The sequence below is a fragment of the Pseudonaja textilis genome, chromosome 11, assembly GCF_049901715.1.
Source record: "Pseudonaja textilis isolate UNSWEBS1 chromosome 11, rPseTex1.2, whole genome shotgun sequence".
Lineage (NCBI taxonomy): Eukaryota > Metazoa > Chordata > Lepidosauria > Squamata > Elapidae > Pseudonaja > Pseudonaja textilis.
Window position 1 is genome coordinate 12,192,506 of NC_142000.1, and position 19,878 is coordinate 12,212,383.

General features: G+C 43.2%; 1 protein-coding gene across 6 annotated transcripts; it reads right to left on the minus strand.

The window, feature by feature from the left end:
* Positions 1 to 396: 396 nt before the first annotated feature.
* Positions 397 to 18,496, minus strand: ZDHHC1 (zDHHC palmitoyltransferase 1). 6 transcript variants are annotated; one of them, XM_026719046.2, is made up of 12 exons: positions 18,169 to 18,496; positions 13,187 to 13,286; positions 9,622 to 9,840; positions 8,586 to 8,761; positions 7,544 to 7,645; positions 6,777 to 6,901; positions 5,874 to 6,032; positions 5,073 to 5,185; positions 4,021 to 4,106; positions 2,487 to 2,580; positions 1,312 to 1,432; positions 397 to 1,022 (listed from the first exon to the last, which is right to left on the minus strand). In XM_026719046.2, exons 3-12 carry the CDS (start codon positions 9,838 to 9,840, stop codon positions 487 to 489), a joined length of 1,731 nt encoding a protein of 576 aa, XP_026574831.2. In that variant the 5' UTR covers positions 13,187 to 13,286; positions 18,169 to 18,496; the 3' UTR covers positions 397 to 486. The 6 variants fall into 6 exon arrangements, with proteins under 6 accessions (XP_026574831.2, XP_026574830.2, XP_087796716.1 ...); XM_026719045.2 differs by lacking the exon at positions 18,169 to 18,496 and adding an exon at positions 15,864 to 16,057; XM_087940590.1 differs by lacking the exon at positions 18,169 to 18,496 and adding an exon at positions 15,935 to 16,048.
* Between the last annotated feature and the right edge of the window lie 1,382 nt (positions 18,497 to 19,878).

A 19,878-nucleotide genomic window follows, 5' to 3' on the forward strand; every position in this document is an offset into this window, starting at 1 on the left:
GTGTCTTCCTTTCAGACCCAAGCCCACGGAGGAAACGTTTCCCAGAGGAAAGCACACTCTTTCCGACCCGCTCCTCTGCTTAGCGGGTAGAGAAGAGAGCTACATTCGGTACTCCCAAAGAACTCCAGGGAAGCAGGCTTGCTTTGCTGAGGTCCATAAAAGAGCTCAGGTTACAAATCTAAGCCTCGGCCAAAGCTTAGCCCTGAAATCTTCGAACCCTGGATGAGCCTGTTAGGAAGATGGGCTGAGTCTATCCCTTGTCTGCCCTCCAGAGGCAAAGCATTTATCTTCACGGGCTGCCACAGGAAAGGAATTGCCCCGTTTCCCCCGCCCCTGAAGAAAAGGCATTAATAACCAGCCTGCTCCAGGGAGCAAGACAGATCACTCGAGATTCAATCCATGAACACCAATATATTTGGAGAGTGAGCAGGCCACACACACTATGGCTTCTCTCTCGGCTGATAAGGCTCTCGGGTCACCAGGCCTCTAGGCTGCTGTGGAACTAGTGCTTGACTCCCAAACGTGGTACTTCTGGTCGCTGATGTGCCTTTTGCTGGAACATTTTCTGTGGGAAGGTTCAGACGGGGTCTCGCCAGACCAGAGATTGGGGACAGGAGGTTCCCCGCTACTTCTGCTCACAAAGACGGCTGGGATCTTAGGAGACAGTTCCAGCTCTTCCGCGTGCCGGGACCTGGCTGGCTGAGAGTTCTTGCCTTTGGTGCCGTGCCCGGCGTTCCGGGGCCTCTCCCCTGGGCCCTTCGCGTAGGCGGTGGGGATAGGAAGGCGCCGAGAAGCGCCCTTGGAAGCTCCACTTGCGGCACTGCTCCCCAGACGGGTCTGAGCCACGGGGATCTCATCCATGGACTCGGCTGACTCGGAGTGATAATCAGCCGGGGGGCCTGCGGCTTGGACCGGACCCAGCACGGCGGTGGGCACGGCTGCTTTAGGAGGACCAGCCGGTGCAAGGAGGCGAAGGCTGGAAGTTGAGGAGGTTGAAGAGGGGGCGGTAGCGATGGACGATTCTGAAAACAAGAAAGGGAAGAGAGGGTAGCAGAAATGATCCCTCCCCTCCTTTTACAGCCATGGGGGATTGTTGGATTGGCAGCAAGAAACCGGGGAAAGGTTAATGAGCTCTGCTACTCAGGCAAAGCTATTAGAAATAGTTGGGCTGGAAAAAAAAAAAACAACTAAGGCTATTCACACGTCATTTGGCAGCTTTATATTTAAATCTCCAGGATGCTCGTTAGGCCACGAGGGGGGAGGGGGTCCCCTGAGACCTTCAGGATGGTATCTCTGGCCTGCTGACCTTACCTGACTGTAAAACTGGAAGAGAGGTCCACGGGGCGAGAATCACCTTGGGGTTTTCTTCCAACCCAGAAGAGGAAACCTTCTGCAACTTCTTCCGCTTCTTCTTCTTCTTTTTCTTCTGAAGCTACACAAGAAAGCAAAGCAAATTTAGAATCAATACAACTACACTGATTATGGTTATCGGTCAACCCGGGCCAAATTTCCACCCAGCTACGAAGCTTAGTTGCACTATCTCATCTACTCTTCTTTATAGGATTCTTACAAAGACAATCTAGTATGAAGCAGACAGCTTAAAATATACCATCTAGCCACTCAGAGATCTTTGCAGAAAGAATTCAGTGACAATTTTCATCCACGAGACTTTACTCCTTGAATTGTGATGGGGTTCAGCAAAATGTCCGTGGAGGTTCTCTGTCATCCAGGTCATGGCTGTCCCAAAGGTGCTTTTTCAAGAGACAACTGGACTTTCTTTGTTTTTTTCTTTAAAAATATGTTTTGTTTTTCATCCAAGAAAGAACTGAAGAAGCTCCTTGGATGAGAAGGGAAATGTCTTAAAGGAAAACTGAAGAAAGTCCAATTGCCTTTTGAAAAAGCACCTTTGGGTTCAGCAAAATGTGACAGGATAGGAAATCAAGTGTTTTCTCGGTTCTAGTACTACAAAGAATCTTGGAGTAATCACTATATCCCAGCTTAGATTATTGAGGTTGGGTTGGGGAAGGACGGGTGAGATAAAGATCTATAAATATTAACAGTGTTTTTTTTTAACCTTGGCAATTTTAAGATGTGTAGACCTTAACTCCCAGAATTCAGGAACGAAGGGGAGTTAAAATCCTCACACTGAAATCAAAGCTTTTTAAAAAAATGTCTAGATAGTTTTGACTAAAGAGGAGCAAAGAATCGGTGTATATCTTTTCCTACACAGGTCAAGACGGTAACATTTTTAAAAAACACCAAAACTTTACTTTTTACAATGGCAACAAAGAAAGAGTTCTATATTTTTGCCAGCCATAACACATGTAACAACTTCTCTACAAATAAATAAATATGCATGGAATAGGAAATGCCATCAAGGATTGTTAATTGCTGATGAAACAGAAAGTGTCCTAGGGTGACACAATCAATCGCATCACTGTGTAATGTAACCGCCTCAGGCTAAGCTTCAGCCCCACCCCTCTTACCTGTCGCTGGTCTCCAGACTGCAGATCAGGAAGTTCGGAAGGTGGTGCGGTCTTGTTGTCTATGCCATCATTGCGGATGCAAAACTTAGGTAGGCTGAAACAGAAGGGAGGGCATATGGCTCTTCTTCACATACCAATCAAGCTGAAAAGCTTCTATGGGTGGACCATAACGGTAGCCTTATGTTATTAGTTTACCTGACCCACCTAGCAGCAATGGGTTGCTTCCTCCCAGTAACCTGATGTGAGGCATTGGAAAGGGGCTGGGGAAAGAATGAAGAGCAGACAGATGGAGAGACCAAGAGAGGCAAGTCAGCTGATAGCTCAGTTCATAAATGGCCACTTTTAGGGAGAAAAAGAGACTTTTAGGGAAAAGTGTTTCAAAATACTCACAGGGACTGTAAAAGTGGGGAAAATCCTATCACGGTTCCCGCAATTCCACAGTTTTTCCCCCATGCCATCACTCTGCTAAACAACTAATTCCCACAACACTGTCAAGCTACCTAAAAAGGTGCTGTGGTTCACCGGCAGCAGGTGCGGACGGCTGAGGTCTCGGAGAGCGAGGACTCAGATGAGGGGCTAAGTATGATACAAGGATGGGGCCAGGACCATCAGGGAGTGGAGTGCTGCCTTTGGAGTTTGTGGAGGCTGGCAGCAGTGAGGAAGAGGTTCCCGAGGAGCCTGTGCCCAGTGCGCATGTGCACAGGGCTGCTCGAAGGAAAGAGCAGGTGTAGCAGCACAGGTGGCTCGGGAGAAAGGCTGCAAGGTGATGGCTCCTCCCTTAAGGGATAAAAGCCAGCCCTCAGAGGTGTATGTACCAAGACAAATTCCTTGTGTGTCCAATCACACTTGGCCAATAAAGAATTCTATCTATCTATCTATAAAGAATTCTAATTCTGTATTTATCTTGACACAGTCCAAGATGTGAAGTCTGCATAGGTCTTGCTTACTTAAGATTACCCAGCTAGGTAGGGTTAACACTTAACTGACTTCCTGTTGCTATGACTGTAATAATAATCCTCATTAAAAAATACTGGTTTCCAATTTGTCTTCTTCCCAACTATATTGCTTTTTCAAAACTGGCTAATGGAGGAGGATAATCTATTGGCCAATGGAGTAAGTATCTGGGCCAAATAAAATGTGGTGGAGGATCACAGAGAGACCATGGGCTGGCCACTCCTGATTCAGCCCTAAGCATTATTCTATTATGAGCCATATTAAAATCCTTTTTTTTGCAAAGATTTAGGCCACTCAATGTTATTTAATGTTGCTTTGCTATGGCATTTAATGTTGTTTTTAATTGCAATATTTTCCACTGAATTCTACTCTTACTGTTGCTGCTTGATTTGGTTTTATTTCCTCTTCTTATCAACAAAAGTCAAATAGAGATATAAATTCTCATTTATATTTACTGTTAAGAAAACTGTTCTGATTTCTAAGAAGTGAAGAAAATTACATGTAATACAAACTTACTGTCAATCCAAGACACTTTGCCCAGTTTAACAAATTCAGGGAAATCGGCCTTCATTCTACTTACTCTCTGCCAGGTGGTAATCCTGATGAGTTCTCCACCTGCATCTCAGGATTGGTATATCCAAGACTCCCTGCATAAAATTGCATATCCTAAAACAAACAAGCTATTTTAGTAATGGCCAGCTGCAGCCTTTGTGCAGACAAAACGAGGAGCATTGCCTGTGCAGGCCTGGTCAGATGGTTGAAAAAAATACATGACACCCTCTCCCTCATATGTGCATCTATTCCTTAAGGAGCTAGGAAGATACGGGGTTTATTATGTTGGCCTTGGACTGTGGGAAACACATTTTAAATACACAGTTGGTGGCGCTGATCACGAGGAGACCCTGGGCCAGGCACTAAATCTCAGCCTTTATTAGGCTGCTGCAAGGATACTCCAGGGCGTAGCAAAGTCCATGCGTGCTATCTCTTGTGCTTCTGGAAACAGAGTACTGCACTGTTTACCGTTTCTATTTCCCTTGATAAAAATGGAATGTTTGAAGAAGGAGGAACAATATCAAGCATTTCAATTAATACATTCTCCTGTCACAAATCATTCAGTTTAGCCACTCATGTTTTAGCTTTGCTTAGGTGTCAAGTATTTTGCATTCAGTTCAGTTTGGCCACAGTTGATCCAACTGTTCACCTAACAAAGAGAATGAGACAGCATTGCTATGGACCCTCACTGGGTGATGAAGAGCTCGCCATGTCCAAATAATTGGATTACATTCTAGGCCATAAACCCGATTTGAATTCCAAGAAGGACGTTGTGCTGTACTGAGATTTAATCAGGCCAGATCAACAAAATTCAAAAGAATTATCTCTATGGATACTATGGTTGTATAATAGTATTACTATAATACAAAAAATGATGATTATCCTCTTGTAGTAGCTCTCATAATAAAAGCATGAAGTCCATAAGCCTCCCTCTGTCTCCTACCATGGGAAAATGCATAAACCTCTGACTTTACAGATAACAAAATTAAAGCAATGTTAGAAGGAAATATTATGAACACATTGCATGCTGGATACGTTAAAAAAAAAACGTTTTTATTTAAACAAGAGCTGCAGCCTTGCCTGACTGGGCCTTCTTGGGGGAGAGTAGAATTCTGGCTGCTTCTCAGGATCCTTCACCTCTTGTGGGGGACGCTGCTGGACAATATATTCATAGGTGGTCATTCGGTGCCACACTAAAGAGAAGGATAGAAGATTCATTCACTCTGAAGTCCAGAGACCAAGATATGAGTTGAGATGCTATGATGGGAGAGACACTAATCAAGAAGAGAAACAACCTAGAACTAAGAAGAAATTTCCTGTCAGAACAATTAATCAGGGGAACGGCTTGCTCTGGAATACTGGAGGTTTTTCAGAAGGGTTTGAACAATCATTTGTCTGAAATGGTGTAGTCTTTCCTCTTTGAGCAGGGGATTGGATAAGACGATTTCCAAGTCCCTTCCAATTCTGTTAGGTTATGAGTTGAAAAGGATGCCTCGGAAGGGAATAAAAAGACTTTATTTAAATTAGCGATTTACTGATAATTAATGAACGAGGTGATACTACAGTCCCTGTTAAATCAGAAGTGTTTAAGTAACCCCTGCATACAAATCCTCCAGTTCAGAGAAATAACTTCTGCAGATACGTAACTGAAGCAAGCCGGCTGGATACAATAGTCTAGCCAAACTACTGTCTCCAGTCCACCGTTCCTTAGGTAGGGTTTCACCTTACACAATCTTATTCAGAAATTTCACGCAAGACAAAATGCTTCCAGCTACGCTCATGCAAAGAATGTGAAAGTGTACAGATGTACTTACGAAGGGGGAAGGTGCTCGGTTTAATTGAAGTGAGAAGCAAAATCAGGAAAAAACAAAAGGTACCTACTCAGATAAATATGGAAGACTAATAGGTGGCCCAACAGGAACAGAGTCAGTAACCCCAGAATTATCAGCAGACCAGCCAAAGACAAGATTGCAGGTGCTTTTGTCTTAACTGGAGCAACAGGAAGGAACACAAACCAGACATCTGTTTGGTTCTTCAAGTCTAGAAAATGAAACAGACAAAAAAGGGAGGAGGGATTGATTCTTCATCACGCTGTCTTTGTGCAAATCACTTTTTTAAATAAAGTTTTTTATTTTTATATCAGACAAAACAAAACTTTCTTTCAATTGTACAATGTATTGGTTTGGTACACATATCATGTGCACAGTATCTATAATCCTTTTCTCTTAACTTTACATTCATATTATATTCTAATCAACATTCCATATCATATTATATCATTATTATACTATCATTGATGTTTTAATTTCAATTTCAGGCTATCTTTAAAAGCAAATCTCATTTCTTGCTAAATAATATTCCTAATAATACTCAAAAGTAATCAATTATAATATAACATTACAATATACTTCAATTTCTTACTCATCTATGCAGCCATTGATAAAATAAATCCCAAATCTTATAATACTCCTTTTCTTCTTCTTGCTCTCTGGTTGCTAAGTCTACTCATTTCTGCACATTCCATTATTTTCTCAATCACCTCCTCTGTTGGAATTTTCTCATTTTTCCAATTTTGTGCAAATCACTTTAACGGGCTCTCAAGCCACGGGGGAATATCTAGATTGGCCAAACTTCAGACATCTTTTCTTAGGAAACAAGTGTATTAACAGTGATTAATAACTTGGATACTTATCAACACAGCGCTTCTGACCAAGAAGATCAAAGGAGACAAAGGAGAAATTGCCATAACGGGACAGTTCCTCCGTGGAGGTTGTAGAAAGGTACCTTCAAAGTGACGGCCGGTGCGTAACTTTGTGGGATCAAGGAAGAATTGAACCAAGACATAGAAAGCAACAAGTAGGATTAGGAGAAGGCCCAGGATGGCAGATATTACACTGTTCAGAAACAGCCTGTCAAGAAAATAGAGGAACCTTTAGCAGCTTCACAATGAAACACAAGAGAAATCAATTTTCAGCCATGGCTGTCACATTTAGCAATGAGAATCTCCGGCAAAGAAGCTGTGCCATTCCTAATCCTGGCTAGTGTGTAGTGAGCGCTACACTCTTGCCAGACTATCCTACACATCTTTGCTTATCTAGCTCAGAAGAGAGTAAGGGCTCTCATAAAAGCCAGAGACATCTACAGGACAGCATATCCTAGAGTGGAACACTAATCTGAGAAGTCTAAAAGTAAACATTTTTATCACATCCAGTGCAGTTTACCTCAATACTGCACAAAGAATTCAACACTTACTATAGTTTTTACTGGCCAAATAACCAGCAGACATCCATATATCTCAGCCAGGAATCAAAGCATCTAGATTAAAAGTCCCAAACACAACGCTCTTAAGATTGTAGAAGGCTCTTCAAAATATTAGGTGTATACTTTATATATTGCTAACTATGATCTTAAGTATAATCCCTATAATGTCATGCAATTTGAAAATGGAAAACAGGTATTTAGACTGTGAAAGCTAAAAAGGTGCTAGGTTTGTTCAATGGGTGTTCACAGGCTTTGCTTAATGGGCTAATGTGTGATAGACAAGACCATACCAATAATTTCTCTCTCCCACACAGTTGTTGAGCCACATGCAGTGATGATCAAAGCCACATACGCATTTGTTACAAGATCCACAATGTTTTGATCTGGAGCTCCTAAGAATAAAACGGGGAGAAAAAAACCCGGAGCTAATTATACTCTGCAGTTGTTTTCCAGATTAATTTGTGTGCTAAATTGAGTGCTAAATTGAGTGCTAAATTAGATGTGTACCCCAAAAAAAAATAAAAGAGGAAAGAACTAATTAATGCATGTTGTTTCCAATTAAGTCTGTTCTTACATGTAGAATAAATCCAATAAAATACATGGGAATTCAGAGAACGATGTCCTTTTATTTACTGCTGGCTCTCATTCACCATGCCTGCACTTCTAAATAAGATTGTTCCAACTTCTTTGATCTTCTAATCAAAACATCAATGCAGGAATGATAGTCTATCGTGAAAACAGCAAGTCTTACAAAATTTTGTCAACCATCATGCACTACCAGTGATCGCTGGTGACCAACACAATTTACAATTACCTGGCATCAAGTAAGAAAGGGCTGAAACAAAGATCTAATTTAAAAAGTCATGGTTGTAGCTAGATTATTGATGAAGGTAAGATACAAGATGTGGGGGCGGGGGGGCGGAGGCACTTCTGCATGCACTCTGTAAGACCCCAAGTGGCTATTTAATTCGCAAGGTCATGGTTGAGTCATCTATTATGCTAAACTATTTGTTTAATCATGACTTATTGAATAAACACAATTGACTGGTTCATACAACAGACGAAGCCATAAATCACAGTTTACAAAACACATCATCTGTGTTTACATAACACGCTTAATCAAAACCAAACAAACCAGATTGGGTTCAGCATGACACGTGAATCCAGCCAGTTCTATTAAGGTCCAGTGGCAGTAAACCAAGGCACAATACCAATAGCTGTAAAGTACTTGGATGTTTTATCTAAGATTTCTAGCACTGATTGTTGCCCAAGAAAGGAATTGGGGCAGTGAACTCGCAACTCATATAAAGAGAAGGCAAAACAAATACTCACACATCAACATCACAGATGTGACAGTGACGATTTTCAATGACATGAGCGTGCTGGCTGCGACTGAACGCAGACAGCGGCCCCTGGTAATTCTTCTTTCGCACACTGTCATCGGCCGGATCAATGGAAACTGCGGTAAGGTGAACTACTATATGGCAGAGAAAGAAGACGCCGGGACACTGAAGGGTGCACCGTTAAGGCTTCTCTCTCTCAGATTTATTGGCGTTCACGTTTTAAAGTGCCATGGGAAAAAATGCCACCAAGGATAAAAATCCTTTTAGTTAAAAAAAAAGAGAAACTGGTGCCAGCTAAGCTTGAAAGATACAAATCACTGCTTCTTCACAGAAGCCCAGAAAAAGCACAGGAGAGGCAAAAAGTCATTAAATAGCAATCTGATAGCAAAAGGAATTGTTAACAAAAGCAGCCTTGTGTCTACGGGTAGTCCTCGACTTACGACTGCCATGGAGCCCAACATTTCTGTTGCTAAATGCAACAGTTGTTAAGTGAGTCTTGCCCCCTTTTATGGCCTTTCTTGCCACAGTTGTTAAAGGAATCACTGCAGTTGTTCAGTCAGTAATGAGGGCTGGATTCCCCTAGACCTTGCTTGTTTAGAAGGTCGTAAAATTTGATCCCATGACCCCAGAACACTACAACTGTCATAAATATGAGTCAGTTGCCAAGCATCTGAATTTTGATCACGTGACCATGGGGATGCTGCAACAGCTGTAAGAGCGAACAGTGATCCTAAAGTTCACTTTTTCCGGTGCCATTGTAACTTTGAACGGTCACTAACCGGACTGTTGTAAGTCAAGGGCCACCAGTATTCATTATGAAAAGGGAAAATATCGCTTAAAAACAGTAGCTGCCCAAAATGGGGGGGGAAGCAGACAGGAGGGGACAGAAGCACCGGCGATTTTTATGAATGAAAGTTTTTCACCATTTCCAAATGAAAGTTTTAGGCAACTTTTAAGGAACAGTTTTTCACCATTTGTGCTGTCATGGATTCGGAATAGCCGTACTTGCAAGACATAAAGGATACAATATACCCAGCAGGTACCCAGTGAATGGGCAGGAGAGGCACAAGGATGCCAAAACCAACCAACGCAAAGAAGAAGAAAAGTAACCAGGCAACGAATTGGAAGGGGTGGGGGGGCCAACTCCAGCCATTTCTCCTGGCATGCTGGGAGTGAACTTCAAAAGTTGTTTCGGAAGTCTTCTCTGGGGCTGTCTTGTTAGGTGGCTTACTGCAGATATTCATCTGCAGGAGATAAGAAGGAGAATAATTATTTATTTATATGTGTGTGTGTGTGTATGTGTGTGTGTGTATATACATACATACATACATACATGTAGGTCTAGGTGTGTTCGGGTCTTTTCCTGTGTAAGATTAAGAGTATCTTGGTGACGTTTTGGCGAGGTCCCACTCGCCATCCTCAAGCTGGTGCTTTTGGCTTCATGCTAACACTGGCACGAAGCCGAAAACATCAGCCTGAGGATGGCGAGTGGGACCTTGTGACGTGGGAAAACACCCGAACAAAGCTGAATATCATACATATAAAAACTTTATACACACACACACACACACACACATATATAAATATATATATATGGATCTTTGGTTATTCGGGTTTTCTCCCGCGTAAGATTGGAAGTATCAAGGCAACGGATCTTTTCCCGTGTAAGATTGAGAGCGTCTTGGCCAAGATGCTCTCAATCTTACAAGGGAAAAGATCCAACATGCTAAGACCTACCTGCATGCATGCATGCATGCATATATATATATATATATATATATATATATATATATATATATATATATATATATATATATATATATATATATATATCTGCATATATAGCAGAAGAAGCAGCTGCAATCTCACATCACTCTGAGAAGCAAGAGCCGAAGACAGAAGCCTGAAGATGATGAATGAGACTTCATCGAAACGTTGCCGAGATACTTGAATTTTACGCTGGAGAAAACCCGAACAACCAAGATCCACATACAAATACCCGCGAGAACCTCAGAATATATATATATATATATATATATATATATGTTTTCTGAGGTTCTCATGGTATTTATATGTAGATCTTTGGTTGTTCGGTTTTCTCCCGCGTAAGATTCGAAGTATCTAGGCAACGTTTCGATGAAGTCTCATTCATCATCTTCAGGCTTCTGTCTCCAGCTCTGTGTTTCTCAGAGTAATGGAGATTGCAGCTGCTTCCTCCTTTAACTGCCAGTGGGGTGGAACTTGATTGGGTGGGGGCTTGGCTGTGTTCTGATTGGGTGGGGGTGTTCTCATTGGTAGGGGGTTTGGCTGTGTTCTGATTGGTTGGGGGTTAGCCGTGTTCTGATTGGTTGGAGGCGTGTTCTGTTCAGGAGGGGGCTTGGTTGTGCTCAGGTTAGTTTTAGTTGCTGGGGATTTGAGCTGGAGAGTTGTGATCTTGCTGTTTGGCTTCTAGTTCGTGGTCCTGCTGCATCTTCATAGTGGGTGTCAGTTTGCTTCATGTATGGCTCAGAGGGTTTGAAGTGGGTAGTGATGCAGCTGCAGTGCAGCTTCTGGTCCATGGTCGTTTCTCATTTTCTGAATGGGTGGGAGTCTGTTTTCTACATGGAAGTGTGGTGGTGGCATCTTGTGTGGCTCTCATGGGTGTGGGTCCAGTGTCCTTCTTCATGTTAGGTACTCGTCTGTTCATGAGGGCGGGTTTCCAAATGGCTGGAAGGCGGGAGGTGTCATCTCGTTTGTTCATGCTGTGTGGGCGTTTTCTATCTCTATGGCTTCTCTGATTATTCTGCTGTTGAAGTGTTCGGTTTTGGCGATAGTTCTGGTATTTTTAAAATCAATTTCATGTCCTGTGGCTTTGAGGTGTTGGACCAGGGAAGAGGTCGTTTCTTCTTTTTTGATTGAGTTCTTATGTTCTTCAATGCGTGCACTTATTCTTCTGTTAGTTTGTCCAATGTATGTGTTAGGGCAGGCAGTGCAGGGGATTTCGTATACTCCTTGGTTTTCTAATTCGATTTTGTCTTTGGGGTTTCTTAGGATGGTGGATATTTTTTTGTTTGTGCAGAATGCTGTTTTGATGTTGTGTTTTTGGAGGATCTTGCTAATTTTGTCTGTAGTGCCTTTTATATATGGGAGGAGGGCTTTTCCGTTTTCTTGTTCTCTGTCTTGGATTTTGGTAGGGGCTTCTTTTGGATTAGGTGGGTAATCACAAGATGCCACCACCACACTTCCATGTAGAAAACAGACTCCCACCCATTCAGAAAATGAGAAACGACCATGGACCAGAAGCTGCACTGCAGCTGCATCACTACCCACTTCAAACCCCTCTGAGCCATACATGAAGCAAACTGACACCCACTATGAAGATGCAGCAGGACCACGAACTAGAAGCCAAACAGCAAGATCACAACTCTCCAGCTCAAATCCCCCAGCAACTAAAACTAACCTGAGCACAACCAAGCCCCTCCTGAACAGAACACGCCTCCAACCAATCAGAACACGGCTAACCCCCAACCAATCAGAACACAGCCAAACCCCTACCAATGAGAACACCCCCACCCAATCAGAACACAGCCAAGCCCCCACCCAATCAAGTTCCACCCCACTGGCAGTTAAAAGGAGGAAGCAGCTGCAATCTCCATTACTCTGAGAAACACAGAGCTGGAGACAGAAGCCTGAAGATGATGAATGAGACTTCATCGAAACGTTGCCTAGATACTTGAATCTTACGCGGGAGAAAACCCGAACAACCAAAGATCTACATATATATATATATATATATATATATATATATATATATATATATATATATATATATATATATATATATATATATATATATATATATATGGGTAAAACACATATTTTCAATGAAAAAGCTGTGGAAAGCATATTTAAAATGCAAACCTTTTTGCAGGTGGAACACTGTGTGCAGGAAAGCTTCTCAGAAGATCACAGAGAGGGCAGCGCAACACCAGAGACCAAATAGTTTTGCTTTTTAGAAAAGGCAACCCAGTTCAGCAAAAATAAAAATGTCAGAGCCTGTCCTTGGAGGCTGACAGGCCAGAACTAAATTGCTAAGAACTATCAGCTGCTAGGTTACCCTTTGGAAGTAAAATTAAGTATACAGAAGTTGTTGCTCTGTACATACATCAAAGGGCATTTCCCACATTCTCCAGTAGCTCAACTTTACATATTGTATGCATGTGTACTGAAGGAGGCAGGGGAATTGTTTCATTACAACAGGCTATCCCATGAGGCAAAAGTAATTTTGAAATGAAGCTCATTTTTAACGTTCAAACTTTAATAAATAACCATAAAGAGAATCAGCATTAGACTCTTTGCAGGACAAAGTACACCAGACACAAATGGCTTTCATCTGAATAGATCCAGTGTGTTTTCATTAAGAAACTCCTGAATGAAAAACAGGAGATTCAATACGCCACTATACTGTATGTGATATACACTGCATATGAACAGAAACCACAGGGAAACAAAGCACAGGGAAACATCACACATCATATCACAATTTAAATCTAGATTAACCGAAACTTGTAAGACTGGAAAAGTGCCACAAATCATACGGGCTCCCCTTACCCCAGCCTGAAGATAATTGCCTCAATCTTACAGTTCAGGCCTCCCTTAATCCAATCATGTAGTTCTTAAAGCGTTCTCATAAGGTCCAGAGTCTCTTTCTCTGCAAGCAAAAAAAAAAATAAAGATAAGCAAAATCAGAACGATGGAACTGTTTTTGAGAATATGAAAAAGTGTGTCTCTTATTTGCTTGGCCTAAAGCTTAAATTCCACTCCAGACCATAAAAACGTTATTTGCTTCCAAAACAATCCAATAGAATAGAAAACAATCTCATACCAATCACAGGACTCTTTGTCCTACATAACCCTTACCCACCGAGGAACAGTTTGTGTGACTGACTGGTTGCCTGCAAATTGCCATCATTATAAGAATCCCACCTATTCTTAATTTGTGGGGACTGTATCATTCTACAAACTGGGCTACAAAACCTGAAAAGGGCATGTTTGTCCGATAACTTCAGTGGCCAGATTGGCACAGAGTAGATTCCTCTAGAGCACAGTTGTCAAACTCAAGGCCCGGGGGCCAGATCCAGCCTGTGAGATGTTTAGATCTGGCCTGCGGGGCCACCCTGGAAACAGTGAAGGACCGCGGCCCTCCCGAGCTCCATTTTCACTGGCAGAGAGTTGCAGGAGGCAGTCACAGCTGAAAACGGAGCTCGGGAGCCCATTTTCACTGGCAGAGCGCTTGAGCCACCACAGAAGCCCCCAACACAAGGGACGTCATATCTGGCCATGCCCCCTGCCCAGATCCTCCCCCCCCCCAAGGCCAAACACAACCCTGTTCGATACCCCTGCTCTGGAGGAAACCAACATCAAACTTCCCGTAGAACTATACAGATGCTGGCTAAATGACAAGGAAGAATTTGAAGGACATGCACTGCACGCACACATATTTCAGTTCTCCGTGATCCATGGCAGTTTCGTGCAAAGATACTGGTTTTGGTTAGCTTCCTTTGTTGTTCCCTTGTTACAGAGATCTGGTGGCTAAGCAACACCTTCCTCGTCAATAAAGAACCGTCCATACAATGGAGGGACTGTAATAATATCCATGAATTGATCTACTTTCCCGCATTTCCAGTTAAGTAGGTTCCAGAACAATAATTTCTATGCCAGGCCAAGAAAAAGTGGAAGCTCCTCCCTGATAAATAGCTGCCTAGATGTCATAAAAGTTTTTCCCTATTCGGAGGGGAAAAGCAAATGCATTTGAGCATGTATTGTAGGCTTGGTTGTAAGTCCCACTTACCCAGTGCTGTCATTAAGTCCAAGAAGCCCCTGAACAAGTGGTTGTTAACCAAGGACTCCTTACGAATCCACAAGCCAAATATTGGATTAAGTGCAAAGCCACATGGAGACCAGTAAGGGAGTTCCATTAATACCAGTGATTTTTTTCCATCCAGGCAGACCCATTATAGGAGTGCAGTACTGCAAGCTACTCCTACTGCAATTTGGCAGATCGAATCCCACCCGGCTCAAGGTTTTTCATCCAGGCAGACCCATTATTATTAGAGTGCAAATACTTTTACTGCAATTTGGCAGATCGAATCCCACCCGGCTCAAGGTTGACTCAGCCCGATTCCATCCTTCCGAAGTGGGTAAAATGAGGACCCAGATTGTTGGGGTGGGGGGGCAAGAGGCTGACTCTGTACACTGCTTTGAAAGGGCTGGAAAGCACTATAAAGCGGTATATAAGCCTATATATAGTGCTATTGCTATTATGGCCTCTTTCCCATTTGCAGGTAATCTTCAACCTACAACCATTCGTTTAGTGACCGCTTGAAGTTACCAAGGCACTGTAAAACGTGACTTGCAACCACTTTTTCCACGCTTAACAACCGCTGCAATATCCTTGCAGCCACACGATCAAAATTCAAGGGCTTGCCAACTGGCTTCTATTTATGACGGTTTGCCTTGTCCCGACATCATGCGATCACCAGGTCTAACCTTCCCAGCCAGCTTCCAACAAGCCAAGCCATTTTGGGGGGGGGGAAGGCAGGGGGGATTCACTTAACGACGGCATGATTCGCCTAACCTCTGCAGTTACTCACTTAACAACAGTGGCGAGAAAGTTTTGGGCCACGAGGCAAAACTCACCCCAAAGTTACCTTGCTTAGCGAAGGGAAATCTGGGGCTCGATTGCGGCCCTAAGTGGAGGGCGACCTTGTGCTGGATTACAACTCCCATCAGGCACTGAATAGATTTCGGTGGACTGGTTGAAGCCCCCCCCCCGCCCCCCCCAATCTTAAAAGTTGCCAGGAGTGAAGAAGGGGCGGCTGTTAAGAGGGAGGCCATTTGGGTGTCAAAAAAAGGGATTTATTACACATCTTGAAGGTTTTAAGCCCCTCCTTGGGCCCCCATTAAGCCCCCCCGCCACGGCCGGGATCGGCCTCTCTCTCTCCTCCCCCCGAAAAGCCCCTTCCCCATCCCGGCCTTTGCTCCTTCCCACCACCGGGAACCGCCCGGTTCTCCTTCAGACGGGAGCGAGGGGTGGGAAGCGTCCTTCTTCCGAGGAAGCCGGGGGTGCCCGTCCCATCGTCCGCAGCCAGCGAGTGCTGCGGACGATGGGCGAGGAGAGCTTTTTGGGGGGAGGGAAGATCCGCAGGGAGAAGGAAGGGTCTCCCCCGCTTCCTACGGCTTCCTCGACCCCCTAAAGCGGCCGAGGGTCGGCCCGGCTTCGTCTCACCTCCCCCGCTCCAGCTCAGCGGTGGTTCGGGGCGGCCATGCACCCGCCTCATGCCGGGAGGGCCCCGCTACCTCAGGCTGGGCCCTGCGGACCGAAGGCTCCTCGTTGCGGGTCAGGCCGCGGGGCCCGTCTCCATGGCGACCGCCGGGACAGCGAGCGAGCCAGCTCCGCCCCCCACTCCGCCCGGCCACGCCCCGTCCCGCCATGCCACGCCCCTCGGGACTCCGCCTTCTTGGATTCAGCGGGAAGCGCTTGGGCCGCTTCGCTCCACGGGCCGAACTGCAGGTTTCAATCCCAATTTAATCCTAATTTAATCTAGATTTAATTACAGGGCATAATCCTCTCTACTCTTCTTATGGCGCTAATGAGGACCCAGATCCTCATTAGCTGCATGTTATATGTTAGATAAAATGCAGCCAATGATTAATATTTTAATTAAAAATTAAATTATTAATAATTAAACATTAATAATAACTAATCTGTTAATCAGATTGTTGGAAGTATGCATGCTTTGTAAACCGCTTAGAGAGGGCTGTAAAGCACCGTGCTATAGTACTATGAAGGGGTCGGTTGATTCTAGCTTAAATTTATAATATATAAACGTGAAATTACCAGGCAGGTCCTTTTAGAGCCTAGACAACTCTTTATTATAATAACTATGGACAATAATTTATATACTGCCTGACTCTCAGTGACTGGGTTTTTTTAATGGATCGATTGGTGCCATCAAGAACATTTCCGACTGCTAGCAACCGCAAAGTTAGATTTTCTCCATGACTGGCCCCTTTTTAAACTGTTAAAAGCATTTAAAAGCAAGTAAGAATGCAAGAAACCATCCTCGCACAACGAGAAAGTCAGCTGAGAAAAGCAAGCGAAGATGGGAGCAAGGAAGTGAGACATCAATTGTTCTGGCTTGTAAGCCCCTAGATTCCTCTATATATGAATACGATGTGAGTAACCGTCCTTTGGGACTGAGAATATATATATTAAAACTAGCTTGATACCCATGCTTCGCTACGAAACAATGTGATCACGATTAGTTTTGGGGGAGGAAAATGAGAAAAAAAAACTGCCTCTGCCTACCAGCATCCATCCGTATTCATCTGGCTAGTGGCCTGTCAGTGTGAGAGAGTTGAGAACTGTTTGGAAACTGAAGCAGTATTTGCTCTGTGAGCATGGAGACAGCAAGGAGTCTGGGCATGGTTTAGCTCAACTGTTCTGTACTAAAGCTGCTTGGTGCTCTGAAACTCCTCTGCTCGTGTTTTGCATTTGGAACAGATTTCTTTTCAGGTGGGAAGGGGGAGTAAATCTCCTTAGCATCAGGGCGTGTTAATAATAATAATACACGAAATAATAAGTGCTCTGATGGTCATTTTGAAAAATCCTCTCTTAGTGAGCACCTAGAAGGCAAGAGGAACATATGTGCCAAATTTCAAAGTTGTAGGCTTTACGGTTCTGGTGATTTTGTGATGACGCGTGAGTGGTGTTTCATTTTTATATAGCTAAAAGCAGCCACTCCCAACTGGGATCAAGAGCAGCTAGGCATCCCCAAACCCTAGACATTTTAAAATGTGGAAAAAATTAAATGCAATTAAATCGGGAAGATCAGCCATGATGGGTTTGTGCAGACGTCAACTCCCAGAATTCCCCAAATGGCATGCAAAATTTTGCCAGCAGATGTCCGCACATCTTCAAGTTGCCAAAGTTGAAAAGCTGCTCTATAGAGTCTCTAGAACGGCCATCTGAGAATCCCAGTGGCTGTGGCTTCTGGTTTTTGGTGCAGAGGTTCAGCCCTGCTTTCACTTCTCATTCAAAGTGACAGCTTTGCTATTGGAAGTCCTGTTTCTCCTTTGGGGCTCTCCCATTTGACTTGCTAATTCAGACAAACAGTCTGTCAAAGTCCTTTGACTTCAGTTTTAGAAGACTGGTTGTTGTTGTTTTTAATGCAGTAGTTATTTATCTCTAAACCTAACGCAGCCTTTGGGTCCCAGGAATCAGCCTCCTTCCATCCAAAATTGGAGAGTTCTCCTTTTAGTTAGTTGGCTTGCTAACCCTTCCATGTACCAGTAATTGCTTCCTGGTTTGGTAAAAATAGAAGTATGATTCATATCCACCAAAATACAACAATAAAGGTTTCTAACAGTATATCCCTTCGAAAGGCAAGTTATAGAAGCCAGAAGCAGAACATTTTGACAAGCATGCCAGATTTTCAATGTTTATAAAAGAGCCATTTCCTCTAGGTAATGTAATTGGTTGGATTTTCTCTCTCAGCAACATCCCCAACATTATTACAAACTGTACTTACATTAAATTAGAGAAAAGTTTCCACTGCTGTTCTTACAACATAATCCGAATTGATAGGTCATTTCTGCCTTGGATACCTTCATCAGCGGATACCTCAAAAAAGGAAGATTTATTTCGCCTTCAGTCCTGCCCTTTTTCACTTAGCAATCCAAGATCTGACTTCAGCAGCTGAGGAGTACAGCGTTTTATACCAAAATCCCCACCCTTCGGCCTTTTGCAAACTGGCTTGGCTGGCAAACAGTAAGAAATCTCCTCTGAACAGAACAACTGGAAGAAATCCAGAATGCTGGAAGGAATCTAATGCAAAAAACGTTCGAAAACAAGTGAACGGAGACTTCCTTTGTAGACTAGCTTGGAAGCTGTTCAAGACAAACCCCAGATAAGCCATCGCAATAAACTGGAAGCAGCCCTTGAAATGCACACATACAAATATTATGACACGCATTTGGGGGAGGGGGAAGGAGGGTATTTTAGTGAATACACAAAACTGGGCTTGGCAGATCTAAAATCAGGTTCATTTTGGACTAGATGACCTACAAGGTCCCTTCCAGCTCTGATTATCTGTTTTCTGTTAATTGAAAAAAACGTCCTTCTTTTTAAACTTCCAATATTCTCTGTTCTTGACTGCAGCAAGATGCTATCTCTCCTGTGGCTTCCTGTTGAGTCCAAATTCTCATTTCCTCCTTTTTCTGGTCCTCTGTAGAGTGGGGAGAGCAAGAAGCTGGCAAACAAGGGATGGGAGTTTTCTTTGGGCCAGTAGATGTCAGATCAGATGCAAAACTATCTGGACCATTCTGTGCAGGGTGTCCAGGCTTGTTATATTTTGAATAATTTTATATTTTAAAGAGGTGTGTCTTGTTTCAGAGTGACAGTCAACTTTGACCCCCACCCCTTTCCAATTTTTGGCATGTGTGGCGAGAGAGGATTTCCAGAAGTCACAAAAACAGGGTTGTGGAAAGGTTTTGAACAATGGATGGCCGGCTGGTTTCTTTTCATTTCTGACTACTTCCCTGTTACTCCACTTCTGATAAAAAGGGAATATTTGTAATTCAGGCGGGGTCCTTGATGCTCTATATAAGCTTGATAGTTTTCTTGAAGATGCCTCATTACCAAACTAGGTAATATCATCAGTGCTAAAAGGGAGTGGGGTTTGCTCTTGGTTTTATATACTAGTGGCTTGCCCTAGTAAGACAACCCTCTTCAATTCAGAGAGCCACAAGGACCTCATATTCCATAAAGTGTTTGCTTTCAGGGTTCTATTTAAATGGCTTTCTTAATACACAGACTTCAGAGGATAATTTGACTGCAGAAAAAACAATTACTACCAACCTGTCTTCAGTCGAGGACCTGTATACTGCACGGGTCAAAAAGAGGGCTGTGAAAATATCTACAGACCCCTCACATCCCGGACATAAACTGTTTCAACTCCTACCCTCAAAACGACGCTATAGAGCACTGCACACCAGAACAACTAGACACAAAGACAGTTTTTTTCCCCAAACGCCATAACTGCTAAACAAATAATTCCCTCAACACTGTCCAACTATTTACAAAGTCTGCACTACTATTACTGTTAATCTTCTCATCACTCCTGATCATCCATCCCCTCCCACTTATATGACTGTAACTTTGTCACTTGTATTCTTATGATTTATATTGACTGATTCCTAGTATGATTGGATTGCTTATTGTACCCTCTATTAAGTGTTGT